The sequence below is a fragment of the Myotis yumanensis genome, unplaced genomic scaffold (assembly GCF_028538775.1).
Source record: "Myotis yumanensis isolate MYYU_CA2020_CCGP unplaced genomic scaffold, mMyoYum1.0.hap1 SCAF_2, whole genome shotgun sequence".
NCBI lineage: Eukaryota > Metazoa > Chordata > Mammalia > Chiroptera > Vespertilionidae > Myotis > Myotis yumanensis.
The window spans coordinates 90,379,300-90,405,702 of record NW_027223753.1 but is presented as its reverse complement, the minus strand read 5'-3'; the positions used below and the strand labels follow the sequence as shown (position 1 = coordinate 90,405,702).

Here is a 26,403-nt window from a genome sequence, read left to right as displayed (position 1 = left end):
TTTTGAATCTCAGAGGGAAGGCAGGGGTGGGTGTGTGGTTGGTAAGAGATCAACCAAAGAACTTGTATGCATATATGCATAACCCATGGACACAGACAATAGGGTGATGAAAGCCTGGGGTGTGGGGTGGGGACAGGCTAGAAGGGGTCAATGGGGCAAAATAAAGGACATATGTAATAATTTCAGCAATAAAGATTTTAAAAACTAAAAGAATCAATGTTTTTAGAAAAAAAAAATAAATATATAAACAACAGAAGAGATCAATGAAACTAAGAGCTGGTTCTTTGAAACAAACAAACAAAAGTGATAAACTGTTAGTCAGGCTTACAAAACAAAAAAGTGGGAGGGCAAAAATAAATAAAATCAGAAATGAAAGAGGAGAAGTGACACTGACACCAGGAAAATACAAAAGATCATAAGAGATACTATGATCAATTATACACCAATAAACTGGACAACCTAGAAGAAATGGATAAATTTCTATCAATATACAATCTTCTGAGTCTGAATCAGCAGGAAACAGAAAATCTGAACAGATCAATAACTACTAACAAAAGTTAGTATTCTCAAAGTTTTCTGAAGCATTCCAAAAAACTGAGGAAAATGGAATACTTCCAAACTCCCTCTGCAAGGCCAGCATTACCCTGATACCAAAACCAGACAAAGGCAATATATTAAAAAAAAAAGAAAGAAAAATTACAGGTCAATATCCCTGATGAACATAGATGCAAAATACTCTACAAAACATTAGCACAATGATTTTGCCAGTACATTAAAAAGATCATACACCATGATCAATCTAGATTTATTCCAGAAATGCAAGAGGGTTCAATATTCACATTCAATGTGATACACCACATCAACAAAAATAAAATATACAAAACACATGATCATCTCAATATATGCAGAAAAAGATTTGACAAAATTCAACATTCATTTATAATGAAAACGCTCAATATTTGGAGATAGAGGAAATGTATCTTTACATAATCAAGGTCATATATGACAAACCCCACAGCTAACATTATACTCAATGCTGAAAAAATTGGAAGCTTTTTCTCTAAGATAAGGAATAAAAACAGAATGCCCACTCTTATCACTTTTATTTAATACAGTATTGGAAGTCTTAAACATAGCAATCAGATAAGAAAAAGAAATAAAAGGTATCCAACTGGAAAGGAAGAAGTAAAACTGTCATGTATTCCAAAAAATTGAAGAGGAAAGAATGCTTCCAAACTCATTCTGCAAGGCCAGCACTACCCAGATACCAAAACCAGACAAAGACAATATAAAAAATAAAAATATATATATAGGTCAATTTCCCTGTAATCATCAATATTCCAGGTCAATCATCCATTTCTTGTAGGTTGTCCAATTTGTTGGTGTATGATTGATCATAGTACTCTCTTATGATCCTTTATATTTCTCTGGTATCAGTTATCATTTCTCCTCTTTCATTTCTGAAGATGACATGATACTACATATAGAAAATCCTAGATTCATCCAAAGAACTATTATTAACTAATAAATAAATTCAGTAAAGTTGCAAGATACAAAATTAATATACAGAAACCTGTTGCATTCCTGTACATTAATAACAAAGTATCAGAAAGAGAAATATAAAAAATAATCTCATTTACAACTGCCTCAAAAAGGAATGTTTAACCAAGCAGTTGAAAGAACTGTACTCTGAAAAGTATAAGACTTTGATGAAAGAAATTGAAGAAGACACAAATAAATGGAATAATATATCATACTCATTGATGGGAAGAACTAATATTGTTCAATGCAATCTCTGTGAAATACGAATTTTCACATATCTAGAACAAATAATTGTAAAATTTGTTATAGAACCACAAAAGATTCCAAATAGCCAAAGCAATCTTGAGAAAGAAGGAACCAGTTGAAAGTATGTTACCTGATTGCAAACTATACTACAAAATTACAGTAATCAAAAGAGCATGGCACAGGCACAAAAACAGATGTATAGATCAATGGAACAGAATAGAGAGCCCAGAAATAAAGCCACACTTATATGATCAAGTAATTTATAACAAAAGAGGCAAAAATATACTATGTGGAAAAGACAGTCTCTTAAAAAATTGTGCTGGGAAAATTGGAGAGCTACATGCAGAAAAATGAAACTGGACCATTTTCTTATGTTATGTACAAAAATAAACACAAGATGGATTGTAGATTTAAATGTAAAACCATAATTCCTAGAAGTAAATATAGGCAATCAACTCTTTGACATCAGTCTTAGCAATAATTTTTTAGGGTATGTCTCCCCAAGCAAGGGCAACAGAAGCAAAAATAAACAAATGGAACTCCATTAAACTAAAAAGCTTATGCACAGCAAAGAAAACATCAACAAAACAAAAAGACAACCACCCTGGCCGGTGTGGCTCAGATGGTTGTGGTCCCTTGCACCAGGAGGTTGCCAGTTCGATTCCCAGTCAGGGCATATGCCAGAATTGTGGCTCCATTCCTGGTAAGGGGTTTGGGGGGGGGGAGGGCAGCAGATTGATGTTGCACTTTCACAGAGATGTTTCTGTCTCTCTCACTCTCCCTTACTCTCTCTCTAAAAATCAATAAACTATTCTTTAAAATAATAATGATGATAATAATAATAATAAACCTATGGAAGAAGATATGCACAAATAATATATTCTATAAGGGGGTAGTATCCGAAATATATTTAAAAACTCAACTCAAAATAAAACAACGATAATCTAATTAAAAATGAGCAGTGGTCCAGAATAGACAATTCTCCAAAGAAGACATTCAGATGGCCAACAGGCATATGTAGAAAAGATGCATGACATCACTAACCATCAGGGAAATGCAAATCCAAACCACAATGAGTTATCACCTCACACAGTCAGAATGACTATTATAAAAAAGACAACAAAGAGCAAGTGTTGGTGATAATGTGAAGAAAAGGGAACCCACAGACACTGTTGGTGGGATTGTAAATTGGTGCAGCCACTATGAAAAAAAGTACTGAGGTTCCTCAAAAAAATTAAAATAGAACTACCAAATGATCCAGCAATTCCACTTCTGACAATTTATCCAAAGAAAAAAAATACTAATTTGAAAAGATAGATGTACTCCTGTGTTCATTTCAGCATTATTTACAATAGCCAAGATATGGAAGCAACCTAAGTGTCTATCTATAGATGAAAAGGTGAATGGTATTAAGAGGTACAAAGTTCCAGTTATAAAATAAATAAGTCATGGATATATAATGCACATAGAGAATATAGTCATTAATGTCATAAAGACTTCTGCAGATGGTTACTAGACTTATCATGATGATCACTTTGTACGATATCAAATGTCAAATCACTATCTTGAAACTAATATAATATTGTATGTCAACTATACTTTAATTAAGATAAAGGAAAGAAAGTGCTGGAGAATCATAAATGTCCCAGTTTAAAAGGACTTTAGTAATCAACTTGCCTGGCTCTCTTTTTTTGGACTATGTTTTTAGTAATGTTTCTTTTTCAAACAGTCTAAATATCTTAATTCCTCAGAAGGAGAGTTTAATTAGCTCTTTATTCTTCAGCAACAATGGGAAACATATACTGATATTTTAGCCTCACAGAATCTCAGAGAGCAAAAGTACTTTGTAGACCATCTGGTAGACCTTGGTTTACTTAAAATATCTCCATGAAAGCCCTAATAATTAGGCTTCTAGCCTCCATCTGAACAGGGAACCTACCATCTCACATAAAAAAAAAACCAGTTCATTTTTTTAAAAAAATTATCTTTATTGTTGCAAGTATTATAGATGTCCCCAGTTCATTTTTTAAACAAATCTAATTATCTGAAAAATCCTCTTAGTATGAACTGACATTTGCTTCCTTGTATGTTTTTAACCATGGATCCTGGTTCTGACTTCTGGATAAATATAGAATACGTTTTATTATTTCATCTGGCACTCCAAGTTTAAAGACCACTGTAAGGTTTGCTCTAAGTAAAGCAGTCTTCATATCTTTATTCTTAAGAAATACTTTCCATATCTTTTACTTATTACTCTGTTCTGGAATATATATTCCATTTTATAAATTTATCTCTTGTGGTATTTTCCCTAGAATTAAATATATTCTGTTTTTTTCTTAATTGCTCAATCCCTCCTCATCCCTGCCTCCCCTATTACCCCCAGAGCTATCAGTCTGCTCTCCATGAGTCTGTCTCTATTTCGCTTGTTAGCTCAGTTTGTTCATTAGATTCCACATATGAGTGAAATCATATGGTACTTGTCTTTCTTTGACTGGCTTATTTCACTCATGGACATGGACAACAGTGTGGTGATTGTGCGGGGGGAGGGAGAAGGTGGAAGAGGGTATAGAAGGGATAAATGGTGATGAAAAACATTAAATTTAATTAAATTAAAAAATAAATAGATAATACATTACTCTAGCTCTGGTTTTCTACATGAAAAACAGTGAGACCACTACATCTGTCAAAAGAAATAGTATGTTTCTACTAGTTCAGGCCAAGCTATCATTAGTGTTTTAAATGCTCTTATATTGTTGATTAACATTAAGCATCTGGTGAAGCAAAAGCCTTAAAAGGACATTCTGATGTAATTTTTACCAGTAGTGGATTAAAATTCATTCCAGACTCATACAAGCCACTTAATTACATTGCTATTTAGCCACATCTATTTATGCAATTGTTTTCTCTGTTTTAGCTCACTTTTAAGGCCTTACATGCACTAATATTGAATTCCATTGTATTAAATTTGGTTAATTGTTCCAAGTTCTTAAGATAATTTGAGACCCTAAGTATATATTCAATGTATTTAATATTCTTTACAACTTCCTGTCCTCCAGGAGTGTTATAAGTGTGCTATATTATACTGGCATTCAAGACATGAATATAAATGCTGATTAAGTCATGACCTAAATAATACAAGCACAGTGGTAGACACTAAAAAGTGAACAGATAGCTCTGATACGTGTCATGAATACTCTGATAAAGGAAGTACAGGATATTGGGTGAGGGAGGTTTCTAGGAGGTATAGGACAGCCGCTAACCCAGATTAGAGGGAGTTAAGGAAGCTTTCTGGAAGAAGTGAGGCATAAGCAGTGGTCAGAAAGATGAGCAAGTTATGCAGGTAGAGAGAGGTGGGGAGAAGAATGTTTCAGGAAGAGAGGAGAATGAGTGAAGACTGATGCAAGAGGGCTCTTGGTTTACTTAAAAATTTGAGAGATGATTGTTTGTCTGAAGCGTGGTAGTGGGATCACAATGGCAGAGTAGGCAGGAGCTGCTCCCACAAGCCTTGTAAACTTTGTAAGGAGTTTGCACTATTGTGATCTAGGGAAGAATCTGAAGTTGCAAACTGTCATGATTATACACATTTAAAGTACTTCTGGTGGCAGCCTGGAAAAGGGATTGGATGATGACAGGTTGGAGGCAGGTCAGCTGGGAGGCTGTTGCAGCATTCCAGGTGAGGGATGGGCAAGTCTAGTCTGCCTGTAGAGAATGAATGCTCTGGTCCTGCAGTACAGCCAGGATTTGCCTCACTTCTTCCCATGCCCATCCCCATGATAATATGCCCCTGAGGAATGAGCAGGTTAGCTTACTGCCTTGGCTTCCCAAGCAGCTCTGCCTACATGGAAACATAAAGCTGGAGAGAGAAATTCAAATATATTTTTGGTGTCTACTTCTCACTGGTTCTAATTCTCACTGCAGACAGAAACCTGACTTTCCAGTTCTGCACCCGAGTCTAGTGAACCTGCTAATGTCTAATGCCTCGGTCCATCCCTGAGGTAGTGCGGGAAAGGGCTAGTTCCATGGGATATTGATACGTATTGAGATAATTAAGAGTTCCATGGTCGTTAAAGCAGTTTGGGAAATGCTGGACTCTTGTGGGGTTTATGGGAGACTTTAACATCCTAATATACATTGCAAATGTCCTACAAGTACAATGTTTTCCAAATCTAAGTGACCATGCAAACTATTTTGTGGAGTATTTTGCAGAACATGTTTTGGGAGGTGCTTCACTATTTACTAATTGTGCAACCTCAAAAAAGTTATTTAATGTTTTTGAGCCTAGTTTTCTTATGTTTAAAAAGGCAACAAAGTATCTCATAGGGTTGATGGGTGGAGGGGGGCAAAGTGGGTAAATGGGGACATTTGTAATATTGTCAACAATAAAAAAATTTATCAAGCGAAAAACATGTTGTAAAGTGCTCCAACACAGTGTCGGGCAACAACTAAATTATCAACAATTTTTATTATGTAGTTATTGTTATTATTAGGAGACAGAATAGCATAGTGGATAAGAGTGTGGATTCTGGAGCCAGACTTCCTGGACTTAAATCCCAACTCTGACATTTACTATCTTTGTGATTTTGGACAAGTTATATAAACTTCCTGTGCCTCAGTTTTCTCATCTGAAAAATGGTGGTAGTGTGGGGACTAAATAATAAAATGTTTTCTGAGCACACAGACTTCCTTTTCTTTTCCCGAATGTCTATAGGTAGATGGAATAATTTTCTCCTTTCAATGCCATCAGGAAGAAAGAAAAAAAATCATAGGAAATCACATTGGTCCTTTAAATAGGGGCAAAACAAATGCAATGGTAAATAAAATTTTTCCATATAATCTCTTAAAAATTATTAAGATCATTTAAGCTAAGAAAAACATTTTATTTAAAAATAGAAAGACTAAACTATAAAAGCTTAAAAGCTACACTGAGAAGTCAAGAGTTCAAAGAAACAATGTTCGAGCCTGTAGTGGAACTTAGAAGACACACAGTTTATTCTCTAGAAGAAGAAGGATGTGGCAACCAGGCTGCCCTTCTTCCAGTGCCATCCCCAAGGAGGTCTATACACTTACTAGGATTTGCCCCAATGTTGGGCAATGAGCTGACGTCCCCAACACCACTGATTAAACAACACTTCTTTCATTGCTCTGGACTCCAGAGTCTGGAGAGTCATCCAGGGATCAAGTCAAGCACAGGTTTACAAATATCATAGTTTTTTTCCTATTGTTCATTTTTCTTAGTGTTGCCCCTTCCCATGGAGGAGGTACTCGATATACATTTGTTAAGCTGGCATATTGATTTTTGCTTTGTGTATTGCTTAACAAAATGTAGTTTAAACCAAAAGAGCCATCTCATCATCCAAGCTCCATTTGCCACAAACAGGAAATTAATTTGCGTCTCCCTGTCCAAGCCAAGTTCCTGGCAAAATGGGGCAACTCATTGCTAAGTTACATTTTTGTTTTTTAGAGAAATATTATAGCTGGGAACTTGGCAGCTCACTCTTTGAAAGTGACAGCTTTCAAAAAGTCTACCTACCACAATTTAGCCTAATTTTAAACACATCAGAAAATGGATTGTTAAAAAATAATGTCTCCCCATGAGCCAGCTGCCTCCCTACCCCCCTACCCTTTCCCTAATATGTAAAAAGTGGATTATATTCCCCTTTGGTTATACAAATGTTCTTCTAAAAATGATTATACCTGTCACAGATGGAATCTTGAAATAAGTTAAATGTTTAGGTTCATATCCTCGGAATTCCCGAGTGAATTGAATTCTCCCTGCAATCTTTTTAATATTATTACCAAATGATAGGCATACATACTGCCCATGAGGAAGATGGTCTGTTTATTGTGAGAACTACAAACTAAAGGTTTTTTTTCCTCATATTTCTTTTGGATTGCCATTAAAGTATCATTAACTAGACTGATTAAAAACATTTTCTTAATCAGCGTGCTTTTTAACTGTTGCTATTAAAAATGTCCTGTACCTAGAATGTATACGAAATGTTCAGCTGCTTAAAGGAAGCTAGAATAAGAGAAATGAGGCTAACATCTTCCCCAGGGGTTAACAGCCTTCTAATCAATTTCTTTCTACCCCAAAGTATCTCAACAGCCTCTAAATGTATCTCCTCTCCAGTTTCTCCTCACCATGAGCTTTCCCTTTATAAAATACTAGTGGCCCGGTGCATGAAATTCATGCCCGGGGGCGGGGGCTGTCCCTCAGCCCACCCTGCACCCTCTCCAATCTGGGACCTGTCAGACATCCCTCTAGCAATCTGGGACCGGTGGCTTCTAACCACTCACCTGCCTGCCTGCCTGATCGCCCCTAACCACTCTGCCTGCCAGCCTGCTTGCCCCCAACTTCCCCCCCTTACTGGCCTGATTGTTCCCTACTGCCCCCCCCACCAGCCTGATCACCCCCAACTGCCCCCCACCAGCCTACTTGCCCCCAACTGGCCCCCCGCTTGCCTGATTGCCCCCAACTGCACCCTCCTGCTGCCCTGATCGCCCCAACTGCCCCCCCCTGCTGGCCTGCTTGCCCTCAAATTTCCCCCCTGCCAGCCTGCTTGCCCCCATCTGCCCCCCCCCCCCCCTGCTGGCCTGCTTGCCCCCTACTGCCCCCACCACTGGCCTGATCACCCTCAACAGCCTTCCCCTCCTGACTTGATTGCCCCTAACCACCTCTGCCTCGGCCCTGCCACTATGGCTTTGTCTGGGCAGTGGCCACAGAGCCGGTTGGGGGCGACCAAGGAAGCCAACCTCCGCCTCCTGCCTGCTCTCTGGCCGGCTCCATGGCTCCAGCCAGTGCTGCCATCTTTGTCGCATTAATTTGCATATTCTCTCCTTATTGGCTCTGGGCACCGCCATCTTTATTGTGAAGTGGTGGTTAATTTGCATATCACTCTTTTATTAGATAGGATCATTCTGATTATGCCATTTCACTATTTAGAATTCTTTTCAAGCAGGAGGAAAAGTAAGGTCTTCAAAGCCTGTCACAGTGTGATGCCTTCCTATTTGTCCCAGGCTCATCTTCCCTCCCTTGTCCTCATTACTTGACAAATACTGTTCCCTCTGCTATAAATAGAATCCCATGCACTTGTCTACCTGGAACACTCCTATTCATCTCTCTCACCCTCCTTTCCTCTCCACTGACACTAGTAGTCACTCTTTTAACTTGTTTCATCGACCGGATGGAGAGATGCTTGAGAACAGGGACTGTTTTACTCATCTTTGTGATGCCAGAGAGTGTGGTGTAGCTCCTGACACATAGGTGGTCATCACTAAGTGGTTTTCCTCAAACCAAATGAGAGGATGAATGTTTCTATGCAACATCATTTCTTAATCATACTGTGAATGCCTTTCTTATTCTTTCAATCACCTTGAATCCAGAGAGGTTTACTCTGCACATAGGGCAGGTTGATAATTAACCAGTTAACTAGTTGATTTAGTTCTGGCTTGGAGTAATGGGAGGGAAGAAATGCTCAGAAAGACACATGACCTCATTAAGCTAATAAATACTAGATTCTGCCTGCATTTGATTTTTAAAAATAGATCTAGACTTGCTTTCCAGTTTGAATTCAGTGCATTAGACCTGTCAAATTAGTGTTATGTTTACTCCTGCAAATGATCACCTATTGTTAATAATACAGAGTCAAACCAGCCCAAGAATATAAGGTTATGATCCTGAACATTACATCTCCTGCTGAAATAACCTTTGAGACAAGAAGGTTATGGAGTGATTTTTCAGAAACACCGGCAGTGCATACAGAACAGTCTATTAGGAATAGATGCAAATTCCAACAATCTCAGGAGATTTTCACATACTTTTCTCAGCTTTAACTGAGTTCAAAGGGGGGCATTAAGGATCCTTAGAAACACAAAGGACATCAAACACCCTGGCTGACCCCACTTCCAAGGTTCCATTGTCACCTCAAATATTTCAATCTTTCTTAAATATTGTGCTGTTGTATGGGAGGAAACTTACTTAAGTTTATACATTTGAGTTATAGACTAAATAATTCTTAGCCAAATAATTATGCAAGCTGTGAATTAAAGGTATTATACCCATTCAGTATATAATTTATACATTGACTGCCATAGGATTATTAAAAATCTGCCATCTCCTCCCCCTACCCCGCCCCGCCCTTTCTCCTCTTGCTTGTCTGCCTTTGTCAGTCAATACACAAGAGCAGCTCACTTAAGGGACACTTTAGAAAAAAGTTTCCAATTGAAATAAATGAGGAGAGAGAGTCTGATTTAGGGCTTTGTGTGCCTGGAGCCAAAGTCATGGTCAGACAGGGAGTCAGGGAGATACAAGTCCTCTTGGAGCCACTAGTGCCACTAGGTGAACTGCAAGGAGATGGCATTTTTAACACATGGCATTTAGACACATGGGGAGAAATGGATATATTTAGTGCCAGAAGACCCTTTTAGCATAGTTAAACAGAAATTTGAAATGCAAAAGATAACTAGGAGATAGATTTACTTGGTCAGATGATCTATATGCTGTTATTTTTTTCTGTCTTACTCATCTGGGACTTATTCTGCTTTGTGGGTTCAGAGACCCTACCCTCATAGCATGTAGCACTTAGCTCATCTGTGTGAGAAAGAGTAAATGGGTGCATGTTTATGAAATTTGGAAGCTGTTACTAATAATAGGATTATAATGACGCCAGGGCTGCTGAGTCATTCAATTCTCAAGCCATCGACTGTTCATTCTACAAACAGTCATTGGGAACTCACAGTCCTATGCCAGGGTCTGTAAAACTATCCCAGAATGTCACTTGGTTGTGGACATATGACTACCAAGCAAGTAAGGACAGATTTTTTCAAAATAATTTAGTTCAAATAATTCTCACCTCTGCCTGTAAAAATAAATAACCAAAAAAAAACACAAAAAAAAACCAGTAAAACCAGATTCTTTAAAAATTGACCTCTACGCTCAAGTTCTCTGGCAGTTTTGATTCCTCACTGACAACATATTGTTCAAGTTTCAGATATACAGGAGAGTAGGCGGTACATATTCCCCCTAGGAACCGTGCAGGGTGTGATAACGGACATTCTAAACCAGTGAGCATTTATTGGTCATGCGCTGTGGGCCAGGGACTCTCACAGGCACTGGCCATTTGATCCTCATGACAACTGTGAAGTTGCTTCCATTTGCTGATGGAAACACTGGGGCTGGGGCACTTACATGACTTTGCCCTGAGTCCCAGGGCAGCGAGGGGCGGCTGTGGAACAGGAACTTCCCTCACTGCCTCTGTGCGGCTCACAGTCCTCAGCGATGGGCCCGAGCCTCCCCCTCTCTGTTCTCTGCCACTTCCTCCAGCACCCTGCCCCGGGGCCCACGGGCTTCTCTGCCAGAAGGGAATTGTGCTAGAAAACTGAATCCATCAAGGTAATCTGCTTGATAATTTGGCATCAGCACATTTTCCAACTTACTTGAATTTTTTTAAAAAATAGACTCCTTCTCTGGGCAGTGAAGGAGTTGAACATCAATTTCTAGCTTTGGCCTCCATTTCCTAACCTATAACCTGGGGGCTTAGATGAGCTGAGCAGCAGTCCTTTTAAACTCAGTTCTGTGGCTCTAATGGTGCAGATTTAGAGAGTGTGGCCCCTCGCTGGGAGAGAGAGCCCACAACCACCAGTTTACACGTTTGGAGTGGTTCCTCTACCCAGCTAAAGATGCCCTCTGTTCTGTAAGACCCTCCTCCAAATTTGGATGGTACCTGACGGATGGTACTGAATATCTCTGTTTTCACAGTTGGATTTCAAATAGTCTGGACATGAGGGTGGCACAGTCAGGTGGCATCTGACCTTCTGGACTATGGGAATGACCACTGTGCTTCCTTTGCTTTCAACTGCTGGGCTCTTTCTGAGGAGGCGGCTTAACCACACAGCCCCCGGGTGACCGTGGGCGCCTAGCCCAGCAAATGGGTGTTTACCCCCAGGTGGAACCAGACACAGAGCACCGTCAGGAGGAAAAGTGGGTCTTGGTACATGTGTGCTACCAACAAAAAGTGCTCCCTGCTGGATGCCATTCAGGAACAAGGGTCTGAATGTCCCTGCCTGGCCCAAGAGAATGGTGTCTATGCCACCAAGCCACCAGCGGCACCTGGGCCCTGTCACAGCTGACAGGGCTGAGGGGAGGTCAGCTACTGGCTGCCGCTCCCAGAGCAGGTCCCTGGGGATCGGCGGGGCCAGAGCAGGGAAAGCAGCTCGCCTCGCCTGCCCTCCGGGCTGCTCTGGAGAGAAATAGAGGGCTTCCATCTCCATTACTGTCAGGCTGGCTCTCTCGCCAGCTCTGAAATTCACAGCAGTGCATGGAGGAGGGAGGAGGGAGAGGGAGAAGGAAGGTAGCACAAGCCAGACAATCAAAACAGCAACAATATTTGGGAGTGGAAACTTCCAGCTGGAGAACATTCTTAAAAACAGAGTGGTAAGGCTGGAAGAGACCAGTACTGTGCCCTCGCTTCCTAGGGGCGCCGTCCCTGAGATTACAAAGCTATTAAGTGGCAGAATTGGGACAAGAATGAGGTCTTCAGTGATTTGACCACTCAGAAGAGGATTTTGGATGCCTTTCTTTAAACAGAGATGTTCTGTGGGAGACAGAGGGTGCTGAGCCAGCGCCGGTGGGGAGGAGGGCCAGGCGGTGTGCCTGGGGCAGAGGGCCTGTACCTTGCAGGTTGACACCTCGGGGCACCAGGCCCAGCAGCTCCTCCGTGGGGGGGTTGTTCTCTTCAGCATTGGAGTTGTTGAGGGGGACAGCTCTCCTGCCTCCAAAGGCGGGCCTGGGGGTCTCCGTCATTTTCAGTTTCTCGAGTCCTTGGGGGGAAAAGGGACACACAGAAAAGGAATGCGAAGCCAGTTACATTTGACACAAGGATTAAAAATAGAGACGCAGACGTAGCTGTGTGATAGCACTTGAGCAGCACATTTTGGGTTTCACATAAATAAAAACTGAGAAGTGGCAGTGATGGGTCGTCTAACGATGGAGTAGAGTTCCCCGAGGATCTCGGGGAGATTTGTCAAAGCATACGGAGAGCAGAAGGAAGGGGGCTGATGTGAAGAAAGAAAAAATGTAACAGGTTTGGGGAGCAAGGTTTTTTTCTCTTGCCCCTAAAGCAATATTTTGTAAGAAACGTAAGACATGTTTGTAAGAAATGTTTACTGTCTTGTGCATGTACACACGCCCACTTCGTATAGACTTTGAAGAATAAACTCAGACAGCCGTGTGCAGGTAAGTGGCGTCTTCCCAAGCATTCGTGTTTGCAATTTAATTCAACCCATAGTTATTGAGGGCCCCCCACGGGCCAGGCTGTGGTCTGGGCACTCGGGATGCCTCAGGGAATAGGACAGAAGGATTCTTGCCTTGGGGAGCTTTTGGTTTAGTGGCGGTTGGGGTCCAGCACAACAAAATTTGGAAGTAAACTGGGCAGGGTGTGAGAAGGTGGTACCTGCTTTGGCTCCAGGATCACAAGGAATAGAATATGGGAGATGGAGAGTTTGGGCAGGAGAAAGGGAGGCACCAGTGCAATCGTAGATAGGGCTGTAAATAGCCCATTCTCTAGTTTACTTGGTCAGCGGTGCGGGCACTGCCCTCGCTCCAAGCCCGCTTCCCTTCCGTTGGAATGTGTGCAGGCAGAGAGCCAGTGTGAACACCACACCTTTCTGCCAGTGCCCAAAAAGTACTTGTTGATCAACTGACCAAATGAAGGGAGACCTTGTTTCTGGCCCCAATGAAGCATCCCTTGATCACCTGGATTACACAATCATGACTCCCGGTGATTTGGCTATTTTGAAAAAAACAGGCACACCCTCCAAAGATGAGGAGCCACTGTTACAGAGGCAACTAGAGGAGACTGTTCCAGAACATGATGCGTAAAGGCAACACAGCCCGAAACAAGAGAATCTGTTTGGAAGTATAAGGTCAGAACAGGCAGAAATAAATACCTGCAGGCATATTTACAGGCAGTTTCTAGTGAACGAGGGAGGCAGGGAAGGAGGCGAGAGAAGGCAGGAAACAGCAGACCTCTGGTGGGAAATAGCAAGGGGAGGAGGCTGGGGTCCCTGAGGGAGGGGAGGGCTTAGGGGAGCACAGAACTATGCAACTATGCAGTTACCAACTGAGAGAGAGAACCCCTAAAGCAGAGGCCTGAGCACCTGTGCAGGTGGACAGAAGCACCCCCTGCTCCCAGGTCTGGGGGAGGGGAAGGTGCTCAAGTTCAGCTCCCACATGGCAACACAGCCCTACTTCCTCCTCCCTCCAACCTTCTGTGTCCCTTCTTCTTAGCCTGCTCCCCTGAGGAAGACCCCAACCCCCCATTCCCATTGGGTGGCCTTCTTAGCAATCAGTGCCTTCAAGAAAGCTTCAGGGGGTACCTGAGAGAAGTCCCGCTCAGAAGAAAACCAGGTAGGTGCAGAGCTAGGGGCCAAGAACGGGCAATGGCTCAAGTGGGGCTGCCTCGGACCCCAGCTCCTGGCACTCCCAGCAGCCCCCTGAGGGACCCAGCTTGGGGGTGGGGGTGGACACAGTAGGCCCCGGGGAGCCTCTGGGTGCAGGGCTAAGCCTATGCTGGCCGGAGGGCCGACTGCTTACCTGCGGTCCCCGCCTGAGGTGTCCTAGCACAGGCTGGCTCTGTGTGTCTCTAGGGTACTTCCTCAAAAGGACGCAGGAAGAAACGACAAGAAAGTTGGCTCTTAAATAACTTCCTAACAGCTCCCTCCCTTCTCCCCAGTCCCACAGGGTTTCTCCTCCCCTTCTTGACAGCTGGAGCAAGTGAGCGGTTTCAGGACTTTCTATTTACTCTGCCATTCTGCTCTGTTCTTCTGGCAGGCACCCCTCCTCCCTCCCAGCACCCCCTTACCCTCAGTTTCCCAGCCCACTTCTCCCCACCAGGCCACCTCCAGTTGTGCCCCCCCCTCCTCACTTGGTGGCCAGGAGGATCAGCTAATGACCCTGCAGTGCCAGCCTGACCCCGCCCCCTTCCCTTAGGTCAGCCTCAGGGAAGGGTCTGGATTTTGCCATCCAGGCAGGTGGGGCTTGGCAGACAGGAGGGTCTGCACTTCAGCAGACAGGTCACAGACCGCTGTGACCACACGTAAAGCAAGAGCCCATGTCCTTCTTGTATAAATAAAGCTGAGGGACATGGCCTATGTTCTTGAACCATCCACAGAGCCACAGCCAACATCGAACCACACACTTCCCATAGGAGGGCATGCCCAGGCAGAGGGAAAGTGAGTAAATACTTTTAAGAGGGCCACAAAAATTAGAAAATAACACTTTTTTTTTTTTTTGGAAAACCACTTTGGTTTATCTTCAACTAATTGGGGAAAAAATAAATTTTCTTCTAAAATTTTCCATATTTTTTTCTGAGTCTTTGTATCTCTAAATACTCCTATTTTAAGTCATGGCTATTTCTAACCCTCTTTTTACTGCTTCCAAATTTCTAACCCTGACCTTGGTCTAATTTCATAGGGAGAAAAAAGGAAAGATGCCATTTTTGTTAGGCATTCTCTCAATTTTCTGCTGCCAAATCTATGAACTTACCTGCAACCTCATACATCTTTCCCCTCTTTCTTGTTACTACAGTGGGATGGATTCCCACTCCCCTTTTCCATGGCCAGGTGAGCCTTGTCCCCTTTGCTGTGCTCCAGGCCCCTTCTTCTCCAGGCCTTGCCGTCCTGTCCAGCCATTCTCCTCCTGCAGCGTTCGCTCCTGCCCTTCCGCAGCTGCTTCCCAGCAGCACGTGCACAGCTTTAAGTCAAGACTCTTCTGTAATTTTGAAACCCTTCTTCATCCACATCCACCCGGCTATTATTCTCCTCTCTCTCCTCCTCTTCATTGCAAGCTTCTGCCACCCGGCTCCTGCCCCATCATTCTACGGAAGCTGCAGTTAAATGGCCTCCACTAAGTCCAAAGGACAGGATTCCATGTTCATGTACTTAACCTTCAAACACACTGAACTCTGCTGCCCACTCTCGCTTTGTCGGTCTTCTCCCCTGGTGTCGGAAACACTGAACTCTCTGGGGTGTCCTCAGCCCTGCGCAAGCTCCCCTGCTCATCTCAGCAACTCCCATGTCTTCAATTTCCATCTGTGTCCTGACACCTAAATCTAGGTCTTTAGCCATGATTTTTTTTTTTACAAAATGCCAAACTGTCTACCAGCCATCTTTACTTGGCATGTCACAATAACTCACATTCATCATATCTAAAATGAGATGTGTCGTTTTCCCTGCAAACCTGGCTCATCCCAGGAGTCCCCTATATCCGTGGTCGGCAAACTGCAGCTCGCGAGCCACATGCAGCTCTTTGGCCCCTTGAGCGTTGCTCTTCCTAAGCCTTAAGAGTACCCTAATTAAGTTAATAACAATGTACCTATCTATATAGTTTAAGTTTAAAAAATTTGGCTCTCAAAAGAAATTTCAATCGTTGTACTGTTGATATTTGGCTCTGTTGACTAATGAGTTTGCCGACCACTGCTCTATATCAATGAATGCCATCACCCTGCAACCAGTTGCCTAGCCAGACATGTAGCATCATTGGTGACACTCCCTTCTTGTTCTCTCAACCCCCAAATCCAAACCTTCAACAAGTATTTTCTACTCTACTTCTTAAACATCTCTTGAATATACCGTTACCTCTTTCAATCCATTCTCCACAAGGCAGTCAGAATGAGCTTTGTGGAACTTAAATCTAAAATCAAATACTTTGAACAAAGCCTTTATGTTGCTATTTCTCTTTGCTTTTACTAAAAATTCCAAGCATCAGCTGACAAGTCCTACACAGTTTAGGCCAGGGGTGGGCAAACTTTTTGACTCGAGGGCCACAATGGGTTCTTAAACTGGACCAGAGGGCCGGAACAAAAGCATGGATGGAGTGTTTGTGTGAACTAATATAAATTCAAAGTAAACATCATTACATAAAAGGGTACGGTCTTTTTTTTTTTTTAGTTTGCCCACGGCTGGTCTAGGCCTTGCTTTACTCTGCAGCCCCATCTCTCTCACTCTCTCTGGCACTCTCCACCCCCACCTACACCCTGTTCACCCCATTCTATGCTCTAGCTGCAATGAACTTACCTTATGCCTCTTCCCTCCCCTCCTCTCACCATGAGACTGTTTCTTATTCACCCTCCAGATCTCAACTTAAGTTGCTCAGATGCCCTGTAAGGAGCTTGCCTGGTGATGTGCTCCTTACACTGTAGGGGATTTTTGGTTTCCTGGGCTGCCCCTTCACTAGACTAGAGAGTAGAAAATCTAACCAGAGCTCCCCAAGAAGATACTGCAGGCCATTTGGTTACTTAGAGCCCATCCTTGCCATATTCTTTGCAGCGCAGTAGAGAAAAGCCCTAGGGAAAGTGTCACCACAAACATCAAGCCTGGGTGTGCTGGATCCTGCCAAACCTGGCCCATGTGGGGTTGGGAAGAGTGGTCAGCCTCACAACCTCCAGATTAGGTTGCTCAGCTGCCAGGTCCCCCTGGGATTCCTGGCCATGTTGAGAATTGCAGGACAGGCTTGTCACCCTCACAGCCTCCACCCCAGTGTCATTCTTGGCCCAAGACTTGCTGATTATTGTGACACATGCTGGTTAACTTCCTAACTCTTCCAAACTACCAACCCAGGAGCCTTAAAAGTGCAAAGACTTTACTTGTGCCTAACAAATAGTGTCAATCAGAGAGAGTCTGAGTGTGCCAAGCCCTAGCAAGTGCTTGAAGACCATCCACGTTACAGAACTCTTCTTCACCGTCCTGTGACTTAGAAATCAGAACAAAGTTTGCTGGCCATGCAATGAACCTTGGGCTGTGCCAGGAAATATGACTTTTGCAGAAGCACTAAGGTCTGTAGTATCTTTTATCTCTGAATGTCCCTTGCCTGGCACAGAGGTGGCACAATGTAGGTATTTAAGAAATATAGCAGGTGGGGTCCCAACAGGAAAATAAAAACCATTTTAGGTATTTTTGTGAGGAAAGAGGGAATTTCACATGGGTGATAGAAGAGACAAGAAGCCAAACAAGGGAAGCTGAGTCAACTCAGCCATTAGCAGCAGCACAGGGAGTTCGGTGTCATCACAGCATGGGGCTGGGGTTATGTGGCAAGGACTGGGATCGTCTGAGATTCAGTTATTAAATGAATCACTGTCTGAGGTCAAAAGGAGAGAAGAATGATCCTAGCTTGCCTCCCCCTCCGTTGTCTCTCATTTGCTATGCTCATCTACAATCAGTTGACAATGGAGTTGGGAAACACAGCCTGCACAGTTGGCACCACCACACCTATATTGGAGGGGGGTGTCCCAAAAACCACCCCCACATTCAACGATTCACAAGGGGGATCCACCAGGCTGTCATCCTTACAGCTATGATTTATTTCAGTGAAAAGATACAAGTCAAAATCAGCAAAGGGAAAAAAGCACATGGGACAAAGACAGGAGGAAGCCCGGCACACATTTTCAAGAGTCCTCTCCCATTGGAGTCACACAGGACTTGCTCAACTCCCCCAGCAAAGAGGCGTGATATGTGTGAAATGTTGTCTGCCAGGGATATCCTTAGAGACACCGAGCCCAGGATTTCATTTGAGGTTGGTCACATAGGCACGTGCCAAACACCACGCTCTCTGAAGGGAAGCAGGTGGCCAGTGTTCACCATAAGCCACACTGTCTGTGCAAACCGTGTAGGCGCAGCGAGCCATGCTATCAGTTAGGGATCAGAGGGGTGACTCCTGAAACCCAAGTTCCCAGACACCGGCCAGGGGCCAGCCTTGCAAGGAGGCCTTTCTGAGGGGAGCAGGGCCATGTCTGCTGGGCTGACTCCTTTCTGCACACTCTCCTCACCCCGACCCATGACCGTGGAGCAGAGGAAAGGAAGGAGTGGACCTCAGAGCAAGCGCTCCAGGTCTGGCACCTAAAATAATGGATCTTTCTTCACAGTCCTGCCAGACATGCTTTTGGGCCACAGCAATGTCCGGGAGCAAAAGGACACCCCAGCGGAAGATCCCTGGGGTCATGCAGCTCCTTCCCCCACTTTCCCTGACTCACAGACTCAGCATGGAACCTCTGAGGAGACTGTGTTCTCTCCGAGTGCCTAGCCCTGGCACACCTTCTCACTTTTCTGCAACGGAAGGGACAATAATCCTAATGTCCTGTGGATTGAAACTTGAAGATAGCCGCAATTTACACGTCATCGCCTGCTCAGGGTCAGGGCAAGAATGCCTAAGCAGCACTCAGGAGTTCTGGCTCCTGTCAGAATCACCCAGCAACCTTTGGGAGTGATATGTGACAGAAAACATGTAGGAAGAGGGACCTACATTGCTTTACTCTGACTTTAATTTTGAGCTTTTAGTTCTAAGGTAGGGGGTCCTCTTCTCTCTAGACAAAGCACTTTCTCCTTCTTGCCAATATTCAGGAAGCAGACAGTATTTGCTCAGGGGATGACTTTTCTAGCAAACTATTTGATTTACATGCAAAACTTCACATCCCAAACAAAAAGAAAGAAAACAAACAAAACCCAGTTGTGTCTGGCTCCTGCTGTGTTTTTCCACCAGGATTTTGTTGGTTACAGATGTAGATGCAGAAGGAGGTTGAGTGGATATAAATAACAATCGGCCTGGCATGCAGGTGCTAAACCCTCCCATATAAATGACCAAAATCCATCTCTTGGGAAGCCCTTCTTCTCCATGCCCTTGAGCCTTAGGACTTTGGGGGAAACTTTCCACTCCAGAAGGAGGTGGGGTAGGTTGAGGATGGGAGGGAGCTGGGCAAAATGTTTATAATCACGTTCTGGCTGCAGTAGAGAGCAGTTGGTGAAGGACAGTGGCCCTCTGCCTTCCTTCACATCTTCAGAAAAGCTCAGGGGAGTTCTCACAAAGTCTGACAATGACACGCAAAGCCCAGGAAGGAAGTTATAAAGCACCAGCACAGCCGCCACACAATGAAATGGGGGTCCAAGAGAGGACCTTTCTTCCCTCTTCTCCTGTTAGGAGAGATGTAATCCATGCCAGTGACAGCTCCAGATGGCAGGCGCCTCTGCTTGCTTCAGCTCCCTGGGCACGGCCGCCTCTTGCCGGTGCCCTGCCATCACCTGCCATCACCCTCTCCCTTCTGGAGGAGCAGCATTGCTGGGCTGTCTCGCCTCATGCCAGCCCTCCAGGAGGAGGAGTGCAGGAAGGCTGTTTTCTCCTTGAGATGAGTGATTTCACTAATGCACTCACATGCTTACAGTGAATATCTCTATTATTATTGCTTTTTGTAATTGTGGTAAAATGCACATAACATACATTTACCATATTTTTTAAATATATTTTATTGATTTTCTTACAGAGAGGAAGGGAGAGGGATAGAGAGCTAGAAACATCGATGAGAGAGAAACATCGATCAGCTGCCTCCTGCACACCTCCCACTGGGGATGTGCCCGCAACCAAGGCACATGCCCTTCACCGGAACCAAACCCGGGACCCCCCAGTCCACAGGCCAAAGCTCTATCCACTGAGCCAAACATGTCAGGGCACATTTACCATCTTAACCATGTGTAAGTATACAATTCAGTAGTGTTAAATATACATACACTCTTGTGCAAGCAATCTCCAGCATTTCTTGATCTTGCAAAACTGGAAGTCTATACCCACTAAACATCTGCACATGACCTGTGTATCTGTATGAGTGCATGTGCAAGAGAATTATGAGTGTGCATACCTCCATGGAAGTACGTTGTCTATATGAGTGTGTCGGTCTGGCTGTATTTGTGAATGTGTCTGTCTCTGTGAGTATGTGTGTATGAGTATTTGTGAGTGTGTGCCTGTATGGGAGTTTGTTATCTGTGTGAGTTTGTTTATACATGAGTGTGTACCCATCTATGTGAGTCCTTGTGTGAGTGTGTGTGTGTAAGGTATTTGTAACTGTGTGTGCCTGCATGGGGTGCATAGTGCATGTGCTTGTGCATGTCTGATTGTATTTATGAGTGTGCATTTATACATGAGTGTGCTCTTCTGTGTGAATGTGTGTGTGAGGTGAGTGTGTTTGCAGGGACATAGGGAGGATTGGAGAACTCCCAAGGGGACATCTCGGCCTCTCAGCCATGAGGTTTAGCTCCAGAAAACACTCTCCATGGGCTTCAAGCACCTCCCGAGTTCTGGCTGGATTGGTTTATAAAGACTTTATAAAATGACAAAGGTCCACTAGAAATGGTTCTCTTAGATGAAGACTTTTAAGTTTAAAGTAAATTTCTTATAAAATGTGAGTTGATTAAAGATATCCAAAGGGGGGAGAGATGTCCTTTCGATGCTCTAAGCAGCCCATGAGCTCTTACAGCCCAGAAACGTGGCAAGGCCTGCTGGGTTTATTTGATTCCATTTCTTACTCTGCTGTGGCCCAGACTCTATTGAGTGAGAGTCACATCCACCTATCCCACTTACCTCACTTTTCAGGAAAAAAAGCAATCAGGGATAACAAAGCATTATGGGGGGAAAGCAATTAAAATGGTAACACAGCAATGCCTATGAACAAAATGATCAAAGTAGTGAAACCTAATAATAATACCACAAATTTATTAATTGGAAAAAATAGAAGTAATGGGAAATAAATCCTTCTTGGGCCTTTACATGTGATTGTCAGACTTTGTGAAATCTCCCCCAAGGCTGTTCTAAAGATGCACTACAAGCAAAGCTTGCTTCATTCAGGTTGCCAGAATGCCACCTATCTGTGTGTGTGCAGGTGTGCACTTGTGTGTGCATGTGCGGGTGCAACTTCAGTAGCAGTTTGCAGTGTCCCCGAGGGTAATATGGCAGCTTCCTCACCTGCTGCCTAGGTGACCTTGGGCAAACTACTCACTGTCTCTGCACCTCAGCTCCCTGACTTGCAGAGTGGTGATCATGGTGGTGTCTCCCTCACAGGTTATGAAGATCAAAGAAGAGAATATTAAGCAACACTGTGTGCGAAGCTAATACTAAACATTACCAATAGGGGGAGGTTGAACTGAGCAATCTCAACTCATCCATGAGGACTATTTTAACTTTTTCTAATAATTGATACCATTCATACTTTCTCACTATCTGAGAAGCGAATATGTAACTTGCTAATAATTTCATATATTTGGGGGGCTCATAATCAGCATTTATTGCCCTAGTTTTCAGTCCAGAAGCTCTTTGGGGCTTTCATCTGCCACTCACCCTTGTGGATGGGGAATTAGATCTATAACTGGCTGGTTGCACCTGTATACGTGAGGATACCTATAGATCTCTTTAAAACTGAAGCCAGTGAAAAACCTTCTAACACAAAGAAGCTGTCAGGGCAGGGGAGTGGGTCCAAAAGATTTTAAATGACGTATGTCGAGTGAACAGATCAGGTTTTGTCTGGTTCCAGGCTCTCTTTGGAAGCCCACATCCAGGTGGGTCAAAGGGCAGGCCTGCCTAGGCATCCTGCCGACTCTCCCAGTGAGGCCCAGGATGCCCGGCAGGTCTCCCAGTTTATGGCAGTCACCGGCTGCTCCCTCTGAGGGTTGCCCAGCACCTTCCTGCTGGTGAGGAAAAGCCGTGGAAGCAGGCCTGCAGGGCTGTTCTGAAGGGGAGCAAGAGCAGAGACAAAACATGAAACTTGGAAACTGGGAGAGGAGCTTCGAGTGCAGCCAGGCTGGGAATGGAAGGACTGGATGATCTGCGGGCCTTCCTAGCAGCAGAGCTTCTGGATAATGACCTTTGAACTTCCAAAGCAATCCAAGGCCATTGCATAATCATATGGATGGGCACTAAAATGCAGTCAAAGAAGGGGCAAGTTCTCTTTTCTTTGATGCTCACTCAGCAATTTCTGCAGAAGGTTTGCCAAGAAACATGCCAAAGCGCTTCCTGAGCATGTGTCCTTGTTAGTGCATTTTTCCTGTCGCAATGGGCACTGTAAGCTGCTAAAGTCGCACTGGAGATATTAGCTGTATGGTGTGGACGTATGTCGTGATCCACTGAGAATAGTTCCCACAACTCGTTTTAACTTAAATAAAAACAGTACACACACACACACACACACACACACACACACATGTTCATGTTTAATAAATTCAGATATTGTGACTTAGAATATTAAGGATCTTGAATGGTCCATCCCATTTCTTATATTCAATGTGTGGTAATAGTCTAACATTAATTCCAAAAAAGAAGTTCTCTAACAGCCATAGCTTATTATAGGACATTATCCTTGATTATTCAAAAAGTTTTTTATTAATTTTTTTCTATTACAGTTTACACTTAATATTATTTTGTATTAGTTTCAGGTGTATGGCATAGTGGTTAAACAATCATATGCTTTACAAAGTATTCCCCCTGGAGCCCATTAAAAAGATTTTCAGAGGGGGAAATAGAACCAATAATGTTGTATAAGTAACATTGCACTTTATGGATATTGACTTGGTCTAAAATGTGTCCATGCAGCCATGCAATTCTCTATTATATTTTCATTTGTATGCAGCCTTCTAGGGAACTTTGCATTATGTTATATATATATATATATACATCTTTAGATATATATGGTTCTATGCAGTACTTTCTTCCACTTGTTCTAAAACACTCTCTCTATCTAATCTGAAGTATTCTTTAATGATTGTGTTTATTTATTCATTTATTCTTGAAGCAGCTAGTTTGCAAGTATAGCCTCAATTACCCATGCCTTTGAGCATTCCTGCCCTTATACAATCCCCTCCCACAGTGAACTGGGCTTTCACCAGCGGAGTGTAGTGAAAGTGACACTGTGCCAGTGCTCAGCCTAACCCTTAGGAGGGCCTAACAATTTCCACTTTGTGCTTTTGGGACATATACCAGCATGAAAAAGTCTAGCTATCCTCATGGAGGTCAGCTACCATGTGGATGGATCACATGGAGAGGCCCTGACTACATGGAGAGAAAGAGGAGCCCAGCTGTTCCCATCCTGAGCCCAGACTTCGCCTGTTCATGCCAGCTCGCTGCCCATGTGAGTGCGCCACCTGGAAGCGGATGCCCCGCCCCTGTCAAGATGCTCCAGCTGATGTCACATGGAGCAGAGGCAAACTGCCCACTTGAGTCCTGCCATAGTCATAAAATTTTGAACAATTAAATAAAACAGCTGTTATTTTAAATCCACTAAGCTTTGGGATAGTTTGTTATACAGCAAAGGTAACTGAGACACATTAATCCAACAAATATTTATCAAAAACCTACTATTGGTGAACTGAGCAATAAATAAGAAATTATATTTATCTTTAAAGCATACAGTCCAGAGGGGAAAACTATATTAAAAGTTAGCCTTTGTGGATGACTTTTTGAATGATTTCATAAACTTCCAAAATATTTTCTTTATTGCTACCAGATAGATATCTTTTATAAGGACATAATCTGGCATATATGTTCAAAATATATGTTGAATAATAAATAAATTAAAGTCAGTTGACTATCTCTGATCAATGAAAGTAATGTCGGTTGCTGACAAAAAATAGTAAGTAAAGACTTTCATTGAATTATGTATGGAGAGCTGGATTTCATTTTATTTTTTCTTGCCTTGAACCATCAGCCACTCACTGTAAACTTCAGTTTCCAAATCTGAGAGCCACATAAAAGGCGCACTGCTCCTATGTCACTGCTCAGAGAATCTGAGCCAGGGACTCTGCTAGGTGCTGCAGGAGATTGGTGATAATTGATTGATTGATATAGGGGAATTTCCCATTGGACTTGAAGCTCAGAAGGAGCCAATAGCAAACTCCATAAGGCGGGGCTGTGCTCAGTACCGTCCGCCCCTCAGGACCACAATCAGAGGCCAAAGGCAGGGAGTGACCTGTTGGTCCCCTGGGCCCTCTCTCTGCCAGGCTGCTCACCATTGGCTCACTGCACTCCCGGTCAGCTGTATGGGCCAGGTGCTGCAGCACATTCAACAGGGAGCAAGAGAGAGGTTATCCTTAAGCTCATATCAGTGAAGAAAGAGAGCAACCTATATTATTGTTCTGAACACATTGATCCTGATACTCCCACCCCTTCAGGAAATTGCTGATGGCTTGGCTTTAAGGAATTTTGCTCATCGTATTGTGGACCCCTTGGTTAGCCACAGCAGGTTGAAACCACCCAGTTATTCTGAATATACCAGCCAATGACCACCGTCACTCCACCTCTCACTTCCCACCACTTCTTCTTTCATCCAAAAATGCCTTTCAACACGGGCAAGAAATATGACAGAAGAACTCTCCAGTCTAGCAGATGATAACAGAAAAGACTCTTTGGTGCTGGGCCTTGGCGGTCGAAGTGCATCACATGAATTCGCCAGCTGCAGTTCAGATGATTTCTGTTTTACCTGGTATTAATTTTTTATGAAATCTCTCTAGGGCCCAGGGGACTGGTAATTGGCTTTTAGTTCTTTATTCTGCACTGTCATGTCTAATTGCTCAGGTGGTTCCATGACACTCACATTGTAAGGTGGCTTTAATGTACTTGCCAGCCTTCCCATCTGCAGGCAGGCTCTCGTCTTCACGTGGCATTTTAATCATATTTTTCCTTTAGGATGGAGATGGAGGAATTATTGACCTATTTATATATTTGCTTTTTATTATTAGTTTTTCATATTGGTGGCACAGAATACAGAGCACTTCCAATAACACACCTCCGACTCTATTTTCTCATTCACAGCAGGGGCCAGGCCTGTGTAAGCTGCAGCCTGCTCTTCCTATGAGACATGCTTCCCTGCTTAGGTGTGACATGGGGCCTGCGGGTCCAAGGAGCATCTTCCCTCCTCTTAGTGTGGCCAGCGGGTGGCTCTCATAGCCTGTCCCTGGGCCCCCTTTGTAGCTCCCATTACCAAAGAACCCCACAGGCCACTTAGAAAAGTGTGACATAGAAATGACAGGGCCTGGAGGGGCTGGTCGCCAGGACTCCACACACAAGGCCAGAGCTACAATCCTTCTAGTTTCAGATGTTCTTTTTCTTGCCAACTTCATACGCTTTCTTTAAAAAATAAGAAAGAAAGACTCTGGTCTTCTGGCCTTACTTCCTTAAAGTGAAGCTGACAGAAATGCATAGGATCTGCCTACTGCAGCTCATTTCCTCTCAGCAGTGATTGCAGCTACACACCCTGCAGACGGCGGGCACCCTCCCCCCCCTCAAACCGTCCCCCAGCCCAACACAGGCTCACATTCTTGATTGCTCCAGTTGGTTTCAGCTGTTTACAGAGTCTAGATTTTGCAGAAGTCACTATGTTTGGGGGAAAATACTTCATTTTCGGCAGTTTTGGCTTCATGGCACTACTCCCTCTGGTGCAGTGACAGCTAGAAGGAATGGGGACTTCATTCACTTGAGTGTCGGGCTTTTGATCCAGCCCTGGTTAGGAATCGACACTCTCCATGGCCATTAGCCTCCTTTCTTCTGTAAGACTTTCCATCTCGTAGTCAGCGTTGGCACTATTGTGAAGTCTGAATTGGCTAGTATTTAACTCACTCGTCACAGACCATAAAAGCCTCTGCTCCTTGAAGTCTCTCAAGTGTGTGAAGACAGAATGTGCGGGGAGGAGCTGCCTTTTAATGTTTTCCCCTGTGTTCTCAGGGAACAGACGTATTGTTCAGTCACATTTGTTCAGTCCTTGAAGGCAGAAGGCAGTGCTTCTACTTGAAGCTTTGCTCCATTCAAAGGGGAGCAAT

General features: G+C 43.6%; 1 protein-coding gene across 1 annotated transcript in view; it reads right to left on the bottom strand.

Annotated features, from left to right (window-relative positions):
- Window positions 1-14,448, bottom strand: part of F13A1 (coagulation factor XIII A chain) — a 193,780-nt gene extending 179,332 nt beyond the window's left edge. The window contains exons 1-2 of the mRNA XM_070403447.1: window positions 14,381-14,448; window positions 12,460-12,606 (exon numbers count right to left, since the gene is read on the bottom strand). Of these exons, the coding sequence (XP_070259548.1) occupies window positions 12,460-12,589 (130 nt within the window). The 5' untranslated portion in view covers window positions 12,590-12,606; window positions 14,381-14,448. The remainder of the gene's footprint in view (window positions 1-12,459; window positions 12,607-14,380) is intronic.
- Window positions 14,449-26,403: the final 11,955 nt, after the last annotated feature.